Here is an 18,526-nt window from a genome sequence, read left to right as displayed (position 1 = left end):
AGCCCTGTGATAACCAAGTGACTGAGTGTGACCAGCATAGTGGGAGTGTGGTCCTGAGCCAGGTCACTTGCAGAAGAGGGCCGGCAATTCCCATCTCCAGATGCTGGAAACACATATTCTCATACTGGACTCCACTTCTGATTCCATGGGGAGGCAGAAGCTGGAGGTGGAAGGACAAAGGTGCTGTGGGCTTGGTGGGCCAGTAAGGGATAAACAGGGATTCCTTCATGTGGATTCTGAGTCTGGGACTCACAAAGCAACTTTCAGAAAGCAGTTTGGTTTGAAAATTCCCAGACTGGCTGGGAGGGAGCCGTCGCCCTGAGGATCATCAATGGCCCAGCTCTTGTTAGAAGGGAGGGCACAGCCAGAGAGATCAGATTTCCACCCCAGGGGGCAAGAGAGGAGATTAGAACTTGATGGTGCAAAGAAAGGCCTCAGCCATTTAGCCCCAAAATACCAGATTCTCCAGGATGTTACACAAAGGTCGTGGTACGCACCAAACAGCAGTGTAAATGTATAACTGCAATGGGTTTGTTCTTGTTACTCACGCTGACTGCTGTAACCAATGGGTGCTGCTACCTAAAGCTGTAGAATTGTCCCATGTACTGAATGTTTGGAAAGAGCCATGTAACATGATGACATGGATGTATAAGCATGACTTGTACGTTGAAGGAGTTTGCAATTCTGAAATCTCACCGTTGTTCGCTGTAACTAGTCTTGCAACCTCTCACGTGAGGAACATTCCAAACCTATTAAGTGGCATGGAAGGGGAAACTGAGGCACACAACCATTGTGGTGGTCTGGCTAAATGCCCAGGGGGGAAAACATTTGTACCTTCATTTACTGGACTGTAACTGGATTCTGAACATTTGCTGGAGCAGCTGTATGGACTGGTGGGCAGACGGGGCAGGGCCCAGACCAGAGAAGAACGGTTTGATCTGATCGTGCTGCAGCAGCTGTATGGGCTCTGCCTGCCCGACTTGAGAACGTGGCTGATGGACCGGAAACCGAAGCCGGAAGACCAACCAACCCAAGGGAATCAACGGGACTTGCCTGGCAGCATCACATGAAAGGGGCCAATGCCAAGTTCTTGACTTGGAGCCTCCCCCTGCAGGATTACAAGGTGGAGGTGGTAACATCAAGGGGAGCACCGTGGGTACAGCCGATGCCCGATCATGGGGGGAGGACCCCGAACTTCCCCAGGTCACTGGCTGAGTGACCCCGCTCAGTTCAGTCTGGAAGGGGGAAGAGATGTGATGGAGTGGGGGATATGTGAGTGGCTCACAGGGGGCGAGGGGCTCCTGCTGGGGTAACCTGGCGACCAGGTGACACCTCTGGGCTGCAGACAAAGGGGGAAGTGGAGCCGGAGGGGTATGAATTGGAGCTGGGAGTTGGAAGCAGTGAGTCTGGGCTGGGAGAGAGAGACAAAGGAGGGGGCAAGGCCCCAGCTCCGGGGGCCCCTCGGGGCCTCCTCTCCCCAGCATGGATGGGACTGGCTCTCTCTGCCGGCTGCACTGACTCCTCTGTACGACACTGTGTCCTGTCCCCTCATAAACCCGCTGTTCTCCTGCTGAGCGAGAGTCACTCCTGCCTGAGGATGGGGTGCAGAGCTTGGGGGACCCCGAACCCCATCACACCACCCCATGGCAAGGGGGCATCCAGGGGCTTCCAGCAGCATCACCCGCCTGGACACAGCCCCCTGCGGGGCTCTGAAGGAGGAGCAGCGGGTACATCTGCCAGCCCTGCCCCCTCCTCTTGCTGGGTGCTTCCGCCTGGCCCCCCCGGGGTGAGGGGAGAGCAGGTTGCGCCCGCTCCTCTCCCGCGCCCGCCTGGGCTCCCCATCCCCAGCGGCCCCCCGCCCGCGCTCACCTGCTCCCGCTGCTCCAGGCCGATCTCCAGCGGCTCGTCGTCGTGCAGCCCGCGCGTGGGCCGGACGAAGGCCGGTGGCGTGAAGCGCCTGGCGCGGTCAAACTCCTCCGGCTCCACACCCCGGCCATCCCGCAGCCTTTCCCAGGCCGCCCGGTGGGCACGACTCTCCTCCCGCTGCGCCTGCGAGGGGCCGGCAGCCTCCGGCCTTTCCTCCTCCTCCTGCACCTCCTGCACCACATGCTCCAGCGGCCCCCGCTGCCCGCCCCATGCCTCTGCCTTGCGCTTGCTGGAAGGCCGCTCCCGCAGCCCGTCCTTGAACGCGGAGACGGCTAGGCTGACCTTCTGCACCTGCTCCACTGTCTGGCGCCGGGACATCAGCACCCCCATGGCTCTGCAGGCGGGAAAGACGGGTGGGGGGTCTGTCTCACAGTGGCCAGCCTGCAGCTCACTGTCCCTCCCACCCTGAAAGCCAGCCACCCCTGCACCACTCACCCATCACTGAAAAGGCCACCGCTTCTGGGGCAGCGTGCAGCAGCTGTTTAACAGTGCCCAGCAACGCTGCACCAGATTCATGCAGCTACCTCTGGGGCAGGGAACAGGAGCTGTTTAACAGCATGCAGCAACGCTGCACCAAATTCATGCACCCAGCTCTGAAATGCAGCCACCTCTGGGGCAGGGTACAGCAGCTGTTTAACAGCACACAGCAACACTGCACAGGACTTACATGCCCACATCTGAAATGCAGCCACCTCTGGGGCAGGGTACAGCAGCTGTTTAACAGTGCACAGCAACGCTGCATCAGATTCATGCAGCTACCTCTGGGGCAGGGAACAGCAGCTGTTTAAAATCATGCACCCATGCTGCACCAAATTCATGCACCCAGCTCTGAAATGCAGCCACCTCTGGGGCAGGGTACAGCAGCTGTTTAACAGCATGCAACAACGCTACACAGGACTTACATGCCCACATCTGAAATGCAGCCACCTCTGGGGCAGGGTACAGCAGCTGTTTAACAGCATGCAACAACGCTACACAGGACTTACATGCCCACATCTGAAATGCAGCCACCTCTGGGGCAGGGAACAGCAACTGTTTAACAGTGCACAGCAACGCTGCACCAGATTCATGCAGCTACCTCAGGGGCAGGGTACAGCAGCTGTTTAACAGCACACAGCAAGGCTGCACTACGGAGTAGGCCAGGCGAAGAAGAATCCTTTATCTAGGTGACGCTCCAGGGACGGCTTAGGGAGACTGGCAGGGAACCGACTGACCCGGGGTAGATTGTGACCTGGGCTCCTACCCAGATTCGTGTTGAATGTGTCCTGGTCCGGCCCGTGGTGTGGCTGTGGCTCTGGGCTGAAAGGGGCATTCATGGGGAGGAGAGACAAAGACATTAGCCTTGGAGACACCCCTCAGCTCCCCTCTGTCCCTTCCCCAGCTCCTCCTCCAGCTTCCCTGGCAGCAGCTCTCTCTAGTGAGGGCCCAGCCCCTGGCTCAGTAACTCCCTGCTGGAGGAAGGGGCTGGGTCAGGTCATGGCAGCTCCGGGGCCCTGAGCAAGTGCCCGCATTCCCGTGCGTGCAGCCGCCCCGGCACGCCCTGGTGTGCTGGCTGCGCCACGGGGAGGGTGCCAGCCGGCATGCGGAGCCCGCGTTGCAGGTGCAAACCCGCAGCACATTGCGCCACAGCCAGGGTGGAAGCTGTGTGGTGTGCGGCACCGGCCGGAGGAGCAGTTCAGAGAGGCCCGTGTGCACCAGCGAGCGTTAACCCAGCCCAGCCCAGCCCCAGCCCCCCGTGCCGGCTGGCACACGCTCCACGTGCCCCAGCGCAGGCCTCTCTGCACAGACAGCCCACAGCTCTCTGTCTCGTGCAACACACACGTGTGCGCACACACACGCACGCCTCCCTCTCCCACAACACACCCAACATGGGGCCGTGCAACGCATCCCTGCCTCTCCCAGCCACCTCTGGCGTGTGTAACACACACACACACTCACCCCTCCCCTCCTCTCCCCCCAGGGCCTTGCAGCTCCCTTGTCGGACCCCCAGCCCGCCGTGCCCCACTGAGCACCTGTTACCCGTGGGGCTCAGCGCCCTCCGGCCTCTCTCGTGCCATCAGTGGGGCTGCCTGGCGGGCACACGGCCGCTCTCCCCATCCCCAGGGCCTGCACGCCGGCGCCCCTGCCCAGCCGCCTGCGCCCACAGCCGCCCGTCTCCCTGGCTCTCGCCTGGCGGGCGCTATTGATTTCCTCCCCAGTTGCCAGGGAAACCAGGCTCCCGAGGGCCGGGCTGGCAGGGAAGTGATTTGCGGATGCTCGGCTGGGGGTTCACCCGCAGCTCCTGGGCCCGTGACTCAGCATCAGTGCCCCCTGGGTTCCTATGGCCTGGCAGAGCTGGGGCCCACGTCCCCACCCTGCGGGCGGCAGGGACAGGCTGAATCTGGAGCGTGGCCCGGGGAACCGGCTGGACGGAGCCCCCCGAGCAGCGAAATGCCAGGCGGGCTCTCCTGGGCATTGCTCAGCGTTCCCGGTGCGCTGCCCCTGGAGCTGGCCTGCGACTGCCTGCCAGCAGGGCAAGACGCTGGCGGGACACTGAGCCCCCCATGCAGATTGGGGCCTGAGGGGGCCCTGCAGCGCTGGGGCTGTGCACACCCCCTGGCTCCACGCCCTTGGACCACGCATGGCCACGGGGCACTGCTGGGGGCAGAGCTCACGCCAGGCGCCGGGCGCAGAGGAGAGCAGCCGTGCCAGTACAGGCCCTGGGAGAGCGGTGCCCCAGGCACAGACACCGGGGCACAAAAGCAACATCTCAGCCGGGGTGCGGCTGTCAGGACAGGCCAGCGCCCAGAGAACCATGCAAGGGAGGGGACTGAGGGCAGCTGCTGGGAGCGCCAGGCTCAGGGGAGCAGCGGCGTGGGCAGGCGACGGGCCCGGGGACATGTGCACCAGGTGGGCAGAGCCGGCCCGGGGCAGTGCCAGGCAGGCACCAGGGCAACTGGGGAGGATAATAGCACAGCTGGGGCAAGATGGCCCAGGCAGGTGATGTGGAGCCCTGCGCAATGGGGCTGCTTGCTGGGCTGGCTGTGGGCGTGGGTCCCAGCCCCCGCCCCATGTCCCCTCCCCCTGCCTTAGTGCCAAGGAATAAGGGCCTGGCAAGCCCCTCTGTGGCTGTGGGGGAAGTAGGGCCAGGCCCAAAGCAGCTGTCCTCACTTTGCAGAGCCAGGGGCAGGGCCGCAGGCCCCCAGATCGTAGCCAGGGGAGTCCTGCATCCCAGCCTGGGTCCATTTACTCTCATGCTGACTCCCAGCGCTGTGTGTCCAGCGCCTTTCACCCCCGGCGCTGCAGCGTTGGCCCCCTGGAGCAGGAGCCAGCAGCCTGGGACCTGGGGGTCCGGGGGCTGCCCAGCAGACAGGAGACCAACCCTGGGGCAGTGCCTGGCTCACAAACCCTCCCACCCTGGGCCAGAACTAAACGAGGGGAAGGGGAAGGAGGGGAACTGGACGGGGGGCTGCTCACCAATGAGGTGTGCCCACTGGTGCACCCCCTGCACCTGCCCTCTCTACATTCCCCAGGGGCTGCCCACAGAGAAGGGCTGCTGCACTGCAGAGATGCCAGGCTGCTGAGGCTGGGGTCTGGGGTGCTCCCCAGGGGGAGCTGGGAGCAGCTCTCTGGGAGGCCCTGCTCCCCGGGATCCAGAGCCCAGGGTGGGGCTGTGTCCTGCGCAAGAGAAGGGGCGTGAGACAGCTGGGGTGCCAGAGACTGTGGGGTTTGAGAGGGTTTTATTCTCCTCATTAGGCTGCCCTGCAGTAACACCAGGCTGTGTGTGTGCATGCCTCAGTTTCCCCAGGCACGGCATCAGTGCATAGCTGGCAATGGGCACTTCCCTGTGATGACTTCTCACACGCAGGCAGTAGGGCTCCTTGTAACCTAGGCAACCAGGTGACCCCTTTCTTTCCCGGGAACAGGACCAAGGCGGGAGGAGGGGCCTGGCTGGTTTGAATGGGAACTGGGCAGCGGAGTGGCACAGTCTGGTCTGTCTGGGGAGGGAGGAAGGGGGCCAGACCTGGCTTGGGGACCCCTCTGGGCCCCTCTCCCTGAGATGGACGGTACTGGCAGCTTCTGGTCCCTGTGCTGACAAGTCTGTTCTACGCTGTGTTCCTGTCGCCCCATAACCCCTCTGTCCTCCCTGGGGAGTGAGAGCCACATCTGCCTGCGGGTGGGGGCAGGGTCTGGGGACCCCCACGCTCCGTGAGAGAGAGAGAGAGACACCCTCACACTATCACACAGCACACACAGGGCAACATGACACGCGTGCACGCGCACACACACACTCTCCCGCACTCACAGCCAGGAAGCACAAATGGGCTCATGTGCACAGAGAAACACAAACATACTACCTCCACACATGCATGTGCACACACACACACTGCCTTCACACACACTTGTGCACACACACTGTCTTCACAAATGCACACGGAGGCACGCTGCCTTCACAAACAAACACACCCACCAAGCTAGACTTGTGCATACAGACCCTGGCTTCCAGAAGAGCAGGCTGCGGCTCCCTGAGAGAACTGCTGGGCAGGACCCCCTGGGAAGCTGACATGCAGGGGAAAGGAGCTCAGGAGAACTGGCAGTATTTTAAAGAGGTCTTACCGAAGACACTGGAACAAACCATCCCAGTGCGCAGTAAGAAAAGCAAACACAGAAAGCAACCAGCTTGGCTTACCAGGGAAATCCTTGGCCAGCTTAAAGTCCGAAAGGATGTGTATAAGAAGTGGCAACTTGGACAGTTGACTAAGGAGGAGGATAAATCTATGGCCGGAGAATGCCAGGCGGGGGCAGGGAGTGGTAATCAGGAAAACGAAAGCACGATCGGAATTGCCGCTGGCAAGGAATGTAAAGGGCAACAAGAAGGGTTTCTCCAGACAGGTTATCAGTAAGAGGGTGATCAAGGAGGGTGTGTGGCCGTTACTGGCTGAGGGAGGTAACCTCGTGACAGATGATGTGGGGAAGGCTGAAGTACTAAATGCTTTCTTTTGCCACAGTCTTCGTGGACTTAAGGTGGTGAGCTGATAGGGACCAGCCAGCGTGGATTTGCAAAGAACAAATCATGTCAAACCAATCTGATAGCTTTCTTTGATAGGATAATGAGCCTTGTGGACAGGGGAGAAGCGGTGGATGTGGTATTCCTAGATTTTAGTAAAGCATTTGATACGGTCTCACATGATATTCTTATCAGTTACTAGGCAAATACAATTTAGATGGGGCTACTATAAGGTGGGTGCAAAACTGGCTGGATAACTGTACCCAGAGAGTAGTTCTTAATGGTTCTCAATCCTGCTGGAAAGGTATAACTAGTGGGGTTCCACAGGGGTCTGTGTCTGGACTGGTTCTGTTCAATGTCTTCATCAACAATTTAGATGTTGGCATAGAAAGTACGCTTATTAGGTTTGCAGATGATACCAAGCTGGGAGGGGTTGCAACTGCTTTGGAGGATAGGGTCATAATTCAAAATGATCGGGATAAATTGGAGAAATGGTCTGAGGTAAACAGGATGAAGTTTAATAAAGACAAATGCAAAGTGCTCCACTTGGGAAGGAACAATCAGTTTCACAAACACAGAATGGGAAGCGACTGTCTAGGAAGGAATATGGCAGAAAGGGATCTAGGGGTTATAGTGGACCACAAGTTAAATATAAATCAACAGTGTGATGCTGTTACAAAAAAAGCAAACCTGATTCTGGGATGTATTAACAGGTATGTTGTGAACAAGACAGGAGAAGTCGTTCTTCCGCTCTACTCTGCGCTGGTTAGGCCTCAGCTGGAGTATTGTGTCCAGTTCTGGGTGCCGCATTTCAAGAAAGATGTGGAGAAACTGGAAAGGGTCCAGAGAAGAGCAACAAGAATGATCAAAAGTCTAGAGAATGTGACCTATGAAGAAAGGCTGAAAGAACTGGGCTTGTTTAGTTTGGAAAAAAGAAGATTAAGGGGGGACATGATAGCAGCTCTCAGGTGTCTAAAAGGGTGTCATAATGAGGAGGGAGAAAACTTGTTCTTCTTGGTCTCTGAGGATAGAGCAAGAGGCAACGGGCTTAAACTGCAGCAAGGGAGGTTTAGGTTGGACATTAGGAAAAGGTTCCTAACTGTCAGGGTGGTCAAACACTAGAATAAATTGCCAAGGGAAGTTGTGGAATCTCCATCTCTGGAGATATTTAAGAACAGGTTAGATAAATGTCTATCATGGATGGTCTAGACAGTACTTGGTCCTGCCGTGACCTCTCTCAAGGTCCCTTCCAGTCCTAGCATTCTATGATTCTATGGACAAGGTCAGCTCCCAGACTATGGCACGAGGCAATGCGGTATGGGAAGGACGTGGGCAGACCCTGAAGGGAAAAGAACAGGTTAAGAGCTATTTAGAAAAGCTAGACACACACAAATCCACAGGTCCAGATTTAAAGCATCTGAGGGAACTGAGAGAATTGGCAGATGTCATTGAAGAGCCTTTGGCCATTATCCTTGAAAACTCGTGGACATCAGGAGAGGTCCCGGATGATTGGAATAAGGCAAACACAGTGCCCATCTTTAAAAAAAGGAAAGGAGGACAATCCAGGGAACTATAGCCCGGCCAGCCTCACCTCAAACCCCAGGAAAATAATGGAGGGAATCCTCAAAGAATCCATTTTGGAGCACTTGGAAGAGGGGAAAGTGATCAAGAGTCGTCAACATTGATTCACCAAGGGCAAGTTATGCCTGACCAATCTGATTAGCTTCTGTGATGACATAACTGGCTCTGTGGACATGGGGAAGTCAGTGGATGTGATATACCTTGACTTTAGCAACGCTTTCGATGCAGTCTCCCACAACATTCCTGCCCATAATTTAAGGAAGTGTGGACTGGATATGTGGACTGTAAGGTGGATAAAAGGCCGGCTAGATGGTTTGGCCCAATCCGTACTGGTCAATGGCTCAATGTCTGGTTGGCAGATGGTTTCAAGTAGAGGGCCCCAAGGATCAGTTCTAGGGCCAGTTCTGTTCAACATCTTTATTAATGACCCGGATGAGGGGATGGGTCGCACCCTCAGCAAATTTGCAGGTGACACTAAGCTAGTGGGACAGGTAGATACAAGGAGGTTAGGCATAAGGTCCAGAGTGACCTACACAAATTGGAGCATTGGGCCAACAGAAATCTGATGAGGTTCAACAAGGAGAGGTGCAGAGTCCTGCACTTAGGATGGAAGAATCCCAAGCACTGTTACAGGCTGGGGACCAGCTGGCTAAGTAGCAGGAAAGGACCTGGGGATTGGGGTGGATGAGAGGCTGGGTAGGAGTCAGCAGTGTGCCCTTGTAGCTAAGAGGGCTAATGGCACGTTGTGGTGCATTAGGAGGAGCATTCCCAGCAGATCTAGAGAAGTTGTTATTCCCCTCTACTTGGCACTGGCCAGGCTGCATCTGGAATATTGTGTCCAGTTCTGGGTCCCCCAGTATAGAAAGGATGTGGACAAATTGGAGAAAATTCAACAAAAATGATCAGGGGTCTGGAGCACGTGACCTATGAGGAGACGCTGAAAGATTCGGGCTTATTTAGTTTGCAGAAGAGAAGACTGAGGGGAGATTTGATAGCAGCCTTCAACTTCCTGAAGGGAGCTCTAAAGAGGAGGGTGAGAAACTGTTCTCAGTGGTGAGGGATGAGAGAACAAGGAGCAATGGTCTGAAGTTACAGAGGGGGAGGTGTAGGTTGGATATTAGGAAAAACTATTTCCCCAGAAGGGAGGTGAAGCACTGGAATGCGTTGCCTGGAGAGGTGGTGGAATCTCCATCCTTCAAGGTTTTAACTCCCGGCTTGACAAGGCCCTGCCTGGGATGACTTAGTGTGGGTTGATCCTGCTTTAGGCAGGGGCTTGGACCAGGTGACCTCCTGAGGTCCCTCCCTGCCCTGGGAGTCTGTGATTCTATGACATGCTGCCTTCACACGCATACACCTAGAGGAACACCCGCACCAGCACCCCTTCCACACAAAGCCACACTCCCATACAGCAAGGAGAGCCCCTGGCCCCCGCCAGCCTGGCCCAAAGAAGTGTTATGTGCACACTGACCCACAGCAGAACCGCCCTCATTCCCACGCTGCCAGCCCGCAGCCAGAGCCACGCTGTGTGCTACGGAGGGTACAGGCTCCAGGAGACGGATGCACTGATTGTAAAGTGAGCGCTGTGTGATAGGAGCCAGGGCACGGCTGCAGGACTCAGGGGTGGCTGCAGGAGCTGTCCCTGGGCAAACCACACTGAATGGGAGGTGCTGCTGGGTCCCCCATGCTCTGTCTTAGGCCTGAGGCTTTTCAATACCCTCCCCCACCCCTGGTCAGGCCCTGCTGGGACAACTGCAGCTGGCACAAGGGCTGGCGGGCTGGCAGGCAGTGACAAGGCCAGGGCAGCCGGATGGGAAGCTGGCCCTGTGAACAGCAAAGGGGGTTTACTGCAGTTTACTGCAGCTCTGCAGCGAGATGCACAAAGAAGGAGGCCCCTGGACAGACAGACGTGGGGGGCAGCTACGCACGTCCAAATGACGCACAGCTCATGCGGTGCCCGGTGTGAGGCTGGGGCCGAAAGGGTGATGCCACCCTGGGCATACGGCTGGGAGGACAACGGGGGAAATCTCCCTCTGCGAACTGCGTTGGAGGGACCAGGGCTGGATGCTGCTTCCAATTCTCCCAGCCCCGTTTTGCGAAGGATGCTGAAAAATTGCAGGGGGGCAGACGAGAGCCACCGAAGGGATGAGAAGAGGATGAAAAATGCCTTAACAAGCCAGTCCTAACGAGCAGCCTCAGCTTGGCTCATCAGAATGGAGCTGAGAGGTGCTCAAAGCACCTCCCTGTGGAAAAGCCAAGGGCTCTTCGCCTTGACTGGAGCTGCAGCAGAGAAGCTGGGGGCTGAAGCCAGACAAATGCCAAATGCTGAGCAGGGAGAGTGACTAACCATTGATGCCTATTGCCTGGGGGGTCTCTGCATCCAGCTGGCTGTGCACCAGCCAGCCCCACATTCCTGCTCTCAGTGCAGGGCGAGTGGGGAGAGGGTCAGGCTAGCTGACCCATGGGCCCTGGCCGTGGTTACCACTGTTGTGGGGCTGGAAAAGGCCTGGTGCACACAGCGGCCTCAGCCTTGCTGTGCAAAAGACGCCCTGGTGCATTCGGCGCCATGCAAGGAAGTATCATCCGAGATAATTACAGCTCCTCGGCACTTGTCAAAGTAAACGAGCAGGAGACAGTTTGGGAGGAAGCCACGTGAGCATCTTTGATCGTGTTTGTTCACCGGCTCGCACGGCTGTGAAATACGGCACCTGCATTGGCTCTCCCACGCTGTGAGCCCTGCCAGCTCTGGGGGAGACACAGTCAGACGCACACAGCCCGCACCCAGATACACACCTGCAATACAAAGGCTATTGTACTCAGCTCCCCAGACATCATCCTGCACACGCACACTGAGCCAGGCCTATCGCTACCTGCGGACACGGCCCACGGCCCATCCGTGGACAGATGCAGGATTGCACATCCCCAGGCAGAAAAACACACTCGCATTCGGCTCTAGTCACCCCCAGAGCCAGGCCTTCGGCGTCCCTGCAAAAGCACACGGACAGCAAGGTAGGCCCGGGGTGCCCTGTTCAGGCAGATGCAGAGACGAGCATTTCCTGTTCTCACACACACACACTGCGGTGTCTCCCTCCACCATGCACTCACACGGAGGGGTGTGCTCACACACATGGCGGCATGTTCACGTGTGCATATGGAGGCGCGTATGTGCCCAAAGGTGTTCGCACAGTTGCGTATTCACAGGTGCACACATCTGCTCACACACAGAGGCACGTCGTCATGTGCACACACAGGTGTGTGTATTTGCACGTGCACACAGGCATGTTGACACGGGTGTGCGTATTCGCATGTGTGCGCAGAGACATGTTCACACACCTGGAAAGGTATTCACGTGTGCTCTTACACACGCACACAGAGGCATGGATTTTCTCTCACACTCACACACACTCACACCCACCCACCCACCTGTCTGGAGTCCGGCCCGCTGTCGGGACACATGCTTCCCAGGGAGGCGGCATGGAGGGGGAGGCGAGGCGAGGCATGCACGCGAGTGGCCGTGGCAGCGTCTCCGTGCCTGCATCTGTGTGGGCAGGCCTCCTCCGGGGATTCTCAGCTAAATGGCTCTCGACAGCCGTGCCTCCCCCATACGCTGCACTGCGCTCCTCAGTGGGAGCTGGAGAGACGCCCGGACAGGTGCACAGGGAGGAGCGGCTGGCCCCAAGGCACGCTGCTCCACCCCCTGCCTCTGCCCTGCGGCCTGGGACAAGAGGCCAACCCTACTACTGGGAGGGGTGCTGAGGGGGCCCGACCTTGTGGCCCCACGGGGAGAGGCAACCAGAGAGTTGCACAGAGCTACTGGTCCAAAGGGGAGGAAGGGGAGAGGAGTGAGCCTCAGCTCCCTGAGTAGCGGCACCCCAAGTACCAGCCCTCTGAGTACCAGCACCCCGAGAAACAGCCTTCATCCTAACAGAATCAATGCCTGAGTAACAGTGCCCTGGTACTGGTACCCTGAGACGCAGCCCCCAGAGTGACCACACCGATACCCTGAATAACAAACAGCGCCCCAGTACCAGGGCCTAATGAGATTAAAAAGACTGGGACTTCTCAGCTCAGAAAAGAGGCGGCTAACTGGGGAGAGAGCAGGGGCTGTACAGTCACGACTGGTGCGGAGAAAGTGAATAAGGAAAAGTGAGTTACTTGTTCCCATAACACACGAGCTCGGGGGCACCCAATGAAACAAATGGGCGGCAGGTTTCAAACTAACAAGAGGTGGTTTTTTGTCCCGCAGCGCAGGGCCGGCCCGTGGAACTGCCGGCCAGAGGACCAGGACTTTAACAAGGTTCTCCATCTTTCCGTTAAATTCTCATCATCCCAGTTATCGTCCACCAGAACGCTCCAGGTGTGAGGAAGTGGGCCTGTCCCAGGAAACTCGTCACCTAACAAACCATATCGCTAGTCGTTAAAGCGCTCCAGGACCGCTTTTTGTTTTGTGAGGGTTCAGAAGAGAGCTGGATAAATTCATGGCCGTTAGGCCCATCGGTGACTGTCAGCCAGGCGGGGCAGCGATGGCGTCCCTGGCCTCTGTGTGTCAGGGGCTGGGAACGGGTGACAGATCAATGACTAGCTGTCCTGTTCGGTCCCTCTGGGGCACAGGGCAATGGCCTTGATCAACACACAGGGCGCTGGACTAGCTGGGCCTTCAGTATGACCCAGCGTGGCTGTTCTTATGTACCCTGAGACACAGCCCTCAGAGGAACACCACCACTATCCCGAACAACAACTAACTGTACCCCAGTACCCTGAGGCACAGTCCTCAGAGGAACACCACCAACACCCTGAACAACAACTAACAGTACCCCAGGACCAGCACCCTGAGACACAGCCCTCAGAGGAACACCGCTGCCCCAAACAACTAACAGTACCCCAGTACCAGTACCCTGGGCACAGTCCTCAGAGTAACACCGCTATCCTGAACAACAATTAATGGTACCCCAGGACCAGCACCCTGAGATGCAGCACCCCCAGAGGAACACCGACACCCTGATTAACACTTTACCCCCCATCCCAGCTTGGCGGTCTCCTGCTCTCCGCCCCACAGCCATGGCCGAGGTTACCGGAGTGGTGCGGAACGTGCCAGTCCTGAAACCCCCTATACATGTGGGGTCCTGCCCCCAGGCGTGCTGAGCCCTGCTCCCTCCTGGAGTGTGCTGAGCCTGACCCCCACCTGGATGCACTGCGCCCTGCTGGCAGGGCCCCCAGCGTGTGCTGACACCTTGGTCTGGGGCACCTGGCGCCGCTGCTCACTGTGGCCCAGGCTGGTGCCAGCCTGACCTTGTCTCCTGGCACAGCCAGGGGCTATTTTTAGGTCTCCTCTGTGGAGGCTCCAATTCTGGCAGCAGAAGCTGCAGTCCCTGAGGGCCGGCCGGCCTCAACCTTCTCAGCGAGCATCAGGCTTCGTGCAAGAGGCTGCCTGACCCCAGCCCCATTCGCAAGCTCGCCACCCAGCCCGCAGCCGCCACTGCCTCAGCCCCGGGGAAGCCATGGGAGCCACTGTGCCGAGCACAGCTCATCTCCAAGTGCATCTTGGGCTGGAACTAACTCCCTTCCCACCCTGCCCTGCCGCCCCAGGCTCACACCCGCCGCATCAGCGCTGGGCACAGCCCCAAGAGTGGGCTCCGAGGCCAGAGTTTTGCTTTCCTCTGCAGCGTGAAGAGCGACTCCCGCAGGCCCTGGGAGCAGCACACCCCAGGGAGCGCCCAGCGACGGGGCAGGGGCCTCCTCCTGGGGGTGGGGGGGTGTAGCAATTAACTCCTTGTGACCCGGGAGGGCTTTCAAAGAGGGGAGCGTGATCTTGGAAGGAGAGCGTAGACAGGAGCCAGCTCAAGGCGCCCCCAAAGCACCCTGCCTCAGTTTCCCTCAGATGCGCCAAACTCACACCCAGAGCCCTTCAAATGACAGCCCCCTTTGCTGTGGCCTGGTGCGTTCAGACTGACCTGCCCCCCTTTTAGAGGCAAGGGTTCACACCCGCCTTCCTGAGCCTCTCCCTGCGGGGCCAAGGGCTCCAGCAGCTGCCTTCTTGGGGCTGCACTGGGAGTAGTGGGGGTGCTGAGCACTCTGGGTTTGCAGTCATTGGGTGATGTGCAGTCCCTACTGCCCTGGGCTGCTCTGCAGAGACTCGGGGTGTGTGCGTGCAGCACCCGGGTAGGACGGTCCCCGAGGGGGGTGTGTAGGAAATGGCCCAGCTGCCTGCTGTCTTGGCTGGGGGAGGCCATCTGAAGAAAGCTGGGGGCGTGGCTGCCTGGGGGCTGAGGGACCAGTGGCAGGGAGTGGGGGGGTCTCACTGGGGTAGGATGAGGACAGACTGGGAGCAGGAAAGGGGGTTCAGGGCCCATGAGCCCCTCCCCCCCAGAGGAATCAGGCTGCCTGCCCTGGTCCTGTGCTAACAGGGACCCTAACTACGCTGTGTCTCTGAGAAGCAATAAAACCTTCTACTCTCCTGGCCAGCGGAGAGCTGCATCTGGCTGCGGCTGGGGACGTAGGGTCGGGGGCTCCCCACCACACCGTCACATGCATCCACTGACCTTTCCCCTCCACGGCTCCCCCTTGACTGTGCTTGGAGCCTCCACTGAGGACACCGACTGGCCCCATTTGGGTTCTCAGTGCCCCATCCCTGGCTGGCCCAGCTGGGCGAGAGGGGATCCTGGCCCTGCCAGCTTCCAGGGGCCACGTCCCCCTCAGAGCCCCCTGACTGAGTGGAGGGGGCTGAGGCCCTGGTGAGAAAGGGAGTGGGCGGGCGGCAGGGCTGGCGCTGCCACAGCCGAGCCAGGGCACCTCAGGCCTCGCCTCTCCCCTGGGCAAAGAACATGGTTCTCTCAGCCCCGGACATCCCCAGGTCCCTGCTCAGAGTGGGGCTGCCTGCCCACGCACGCCCAGGGAGAGGGGCTGTCCGCTCAGCCAGCTGCCCACAAGGGTTGGGGGTGTCAGCTCAGCCTCCTTCCTGCCCCACAGGCCCTCGCCAGCCCACCCCCCAGACCGAGCCAGGGCTCCCCCAGCAGATTTCCTCGCTGGGCTGTTGTGGTCAGGTGAGGAGCTCATGGCTGGGTGGTGTCTCTGGCTGCGCCTGACGAGTGAACCAGAACTCGGCATGCACCGCTTGTTTGGAGAGCCCACGCCTGGACAACACAGCCACTGGTGGGACCTCACGTGGCACTGGGACCTCCGGCGAGGAACCTCCCCTCGAGCTGCCTTAGCTCAGCCTCGGCCCCTGCTCTGCACTCCACCCCTCCCTGGCAGCACTCAGGGGGCTGCGCCCTCCTGCTGGGCTTTGGGCTCAGGCCATTGAGCCCTGGAAGGTGGCTGGGTTGCCTGCTCGCCCTCTGCGGGGCGCTTGGCTCAGCACACACATCCATCGCTAGCCCCAATGAGGGCCCAATGCCTGCGCCCGGGTGCAAGGATCTCCTCTCGCCAGCTTGCACCGGCCCCTAGGGAAAGGCGGTGGGAAGTGGGGGAGCAGCCATGCCCGCTGGCCAACGGGGGGCTGCACGTCTAGCTAATGGGGATCTCTGCACTGGGGCGGGGCTGGCAGTCACTGCCACTGGGGCTGCTCTGCTTTTCTCCTTGGGCAACTCCACCTGCTGCAGCCAGGTTCCAGCCTCACAGGCAACGGGTAAAGGGCCAGTCACATCTGCGGGCACCTGCACCACCCCATATGGCTCCAGGCACACGCCCTGCCCACTGCCGGGCTCTGCCACCCCCCCGCCACCCCACGCTGTACCTGCTGTGGCTCCAGGCACGCGTCCTGCCCCCCGGGCTCTGCCACCCCGCACTGCACCTGCTGTGGCTCCAGACATGTGCCCTGCCCCCTGGGCCTCTGCCCCCCACTGCCCCCGCTACAGCTCCAGGCACACACCCTGCCCCCGGGGCTCTGCCACGCCCCCCCCCCCCCCCCGCACTGCACCTGCTACAGCTCCAGGCATGCACCCTGCCCCCCAGGGCTCTGCCACCTCACCCCCCCCGCACCCGCTACAGCTCCAGGCATGCACCCTGCCCCCCAGGGCTCTGCCACCTCACCCCCCCGCACCCGCTACAGCTCCACGCACGCACCCTGCCCCCCGGGGCTCTGCCACCCCCCCCCGTATTGCACCCGCTACAGCTCCAGGCATGCACCCTGCCCCCCAGGTCTCTGCCACCCCACCCCCTGCACCTGCTACAGCTCCAGACATGCACCCTGCCCCCCGGGGCTCTGCCACCCCCCCCCACCAGCACTGCACCCACCGTAGCCCAGGGCTGCCCCAGCCTTGCAGCTCCTGCAGCTGGTGAGTGCCAGGTGCTGTTGATGGGCGCGGAGGGGAGGCTGCAGGCAGAGGAAGGCTGGGCAGGGCTGAGCTCGGGTAGCCCAGGGGTCATCGGTGCAAAGGGAGGGCAGGAAAGAGCCAGCTAGAGCCTCGGAGGGCTGGGCGTGTCTGACTGAGGAAGAGGGGCCCTGGGCGTGTGGGGCTCAAGGCCAGGGCCCGCACAGGGAGCCCCAGTCACTAGGCACTGTGCTCTCTGGATACCAGCGCACATGGGCAGGATAGGGAAGGGGCCGAGGTGGGCACCTGGAGCCAGTGAGACGGGCCCAGCCCCACCAGAGGAGACAGACGGATGGACAGACCTAGGGCAGCGAGCAGCTCCAGAGTGACTCTGGACATGCCCAGAGGACGGCAGCATGGGGAGCCCTTGGTGGGACACGGCCAAGGCCGCAAGGGCCTTGGCAGGGACGCAGCAGCAAGCTGTGGGGTCGCGCTGTCTAGGGCAGGAGCAGCCCTGGGATCCGGCCCCCTCAGGGTGGGGCTGCCATGTCTGTGGGGGGCACGGCCCCCTGCGGCCTGATGGCTCCATCTACGCCCAGGGCAACAGGGGCATCTCCGGGCAGCCTAGGGGCACCGTGGGATTCTGGGGGCCCCTGGTCTGCCTGGCTGGACTCCGGGGGTCCCCCGGGCGGGAGCTGGGAGCGGGCTGCAGTGCCCCGTGTGAAGCAGGGAGCAGACCGCCGGGGCCAGGCCCTGCACCCTCTGCCTGGGGTTTCCCTGGGAAGCCAAAGTGGGGAGCTCCCTGAGGCGGGGCCCCGGCTCCTGCAGGCCGCTCGCCCCAGGGCAAGGCAGGGAAGCGGGCTGGGGGGTTCCCCAGCAGTGGGGCACCCGCTGGCCCTGGGCTGGGAGCCCCGTGCGGCGGAGCGGAGGCGGCTCTGCCCTGCCCGCCCTGGGACCGCCGGGGAGCCCCGGGGCGAGCGGGGAGCCCGGCCGAGGTCTCTGGGCAGCGCCGGGCAGCGGGGGGGTGGGCGGAGGCGGCTCGGGAGCTCCGGCTCCCGCGGGGCAGCAGCGGCCGGTCCCCTCCCCTGCAGCGCGCTCAGCCCCCGTCCCCGCCGCCTCGGACCTGCGCCCAGACCAAGCGCCCGGCCACGGCGCCCCGCGCCCCACCAGGACGAGCCCCGGCCCGGCCCGGCCCAGCCCGGCGACGCGCTCCGGGGAGGAGGGGGCGAGCGGGCGGAGCGCCCCCCGGATCGGGGCCGCGCGTCACTCACCGGCGTGGGGATCCGGGCGCGCCGCAGCCCGAGCCGAGCCCTCCTGGCGGGCTCGCCCGCTGCAGGCTGCGGAGCGGGGCTGGGCTGGGCTGGGCGCCGGGGGCGGAGGCTGCGCACACGGGAGCGGCCGCTGCCTGGCTCGGGGCGGAACCGTGCGCGCCTGGCGGGGGGATGCCGAACCCGGGCAGCCGGTCTCCGCGCTCCGGGGGAGGCAGCTCAGCCCCGCCCCGCCCGGGCTGCTTCACCCCTTCCCTGCCGCGCCGGAGCCCGGGCCGCCGAGAGGGGAGCCCCCGCCCCGGCCGGGCAGGCTGAGCCCCCCGCCTGCTCTGCTCTCTCCCGGCCCCCCAGGCTCAGGGCTCCTGGCCGGCCCTGCCGCGCATCCGCCGGGCTGGGGGGACCTGGGCCTTGGTCCCTCGCCGAGCTGGGCCCGGTCCCAGGCCACGTCACAAGTGAAGCGAGTTTGGTGCGTTCTCATCCTGCGGACCGGCTCCAGAGCGCAGGGCTGGCCCGGGGCG

General features: G+C 61.0%; 1 protein-coding gene across 2 annotated transcripts in view; it reads right to left on the bottom strand.

The window, feature by feature from the left end:
* Window positions 1-18,089, bottom strand: part of PHF24 (PHD finger protein 24) — a 34,171-nt gene extending 16,082 nt beyond the window's left edge. Inside the window, exons 1-3 of one of the 2 annotated variants that reach the window (XM_074994443.1) lie at window positions 18,012-18,089; window positions 3,170-3,225; window positions 1,870-2,260 (exon numbers count right to left, since the gene is read on the bottom strand). In XM_074994443.1, the coding sequence (XP_074850544.1) occupies window positions 1,870-2,256 (387 nt within the window). In that variant the 5' untranslated portion in view covers window positions 2,257-2,260; window positions 3,170-3,225; window positions 18,012-18,089. Of the gene's footprint in view, window positions 1-1,869; window positions 2,261-3,004; window positions 3,046-3,169; window positions 3,226-18,011 lie in introns of those variants that run through there. The other variant, XM_074994444.1, reaches the window with a different exon arrangement.
* Between the last annotated feature and the right edge of the window lie 437 nt (window positions 18,090-18,526).

This window comes from Carettochelys insculpta, chromosome 5 (genome assembly GCF_033958435.1).
Source record: "Carettochelys insculpta isolate YL-2023 chromosome 5, ASM3395843v1, whole genome shotgun sequence".
Taxonomy (NCBI): domain Eukaryota; kingdom Metazoa; phylum Chordata; order Testudines; family Carettochelyidae; genus Carettochelys; species Carettochelys insculpta.
The sequence above is the reverse complement of the archived record's forward strand: the minus strand, read 5'-3'. Positions and strand labels throughout refer to the sequence as shown.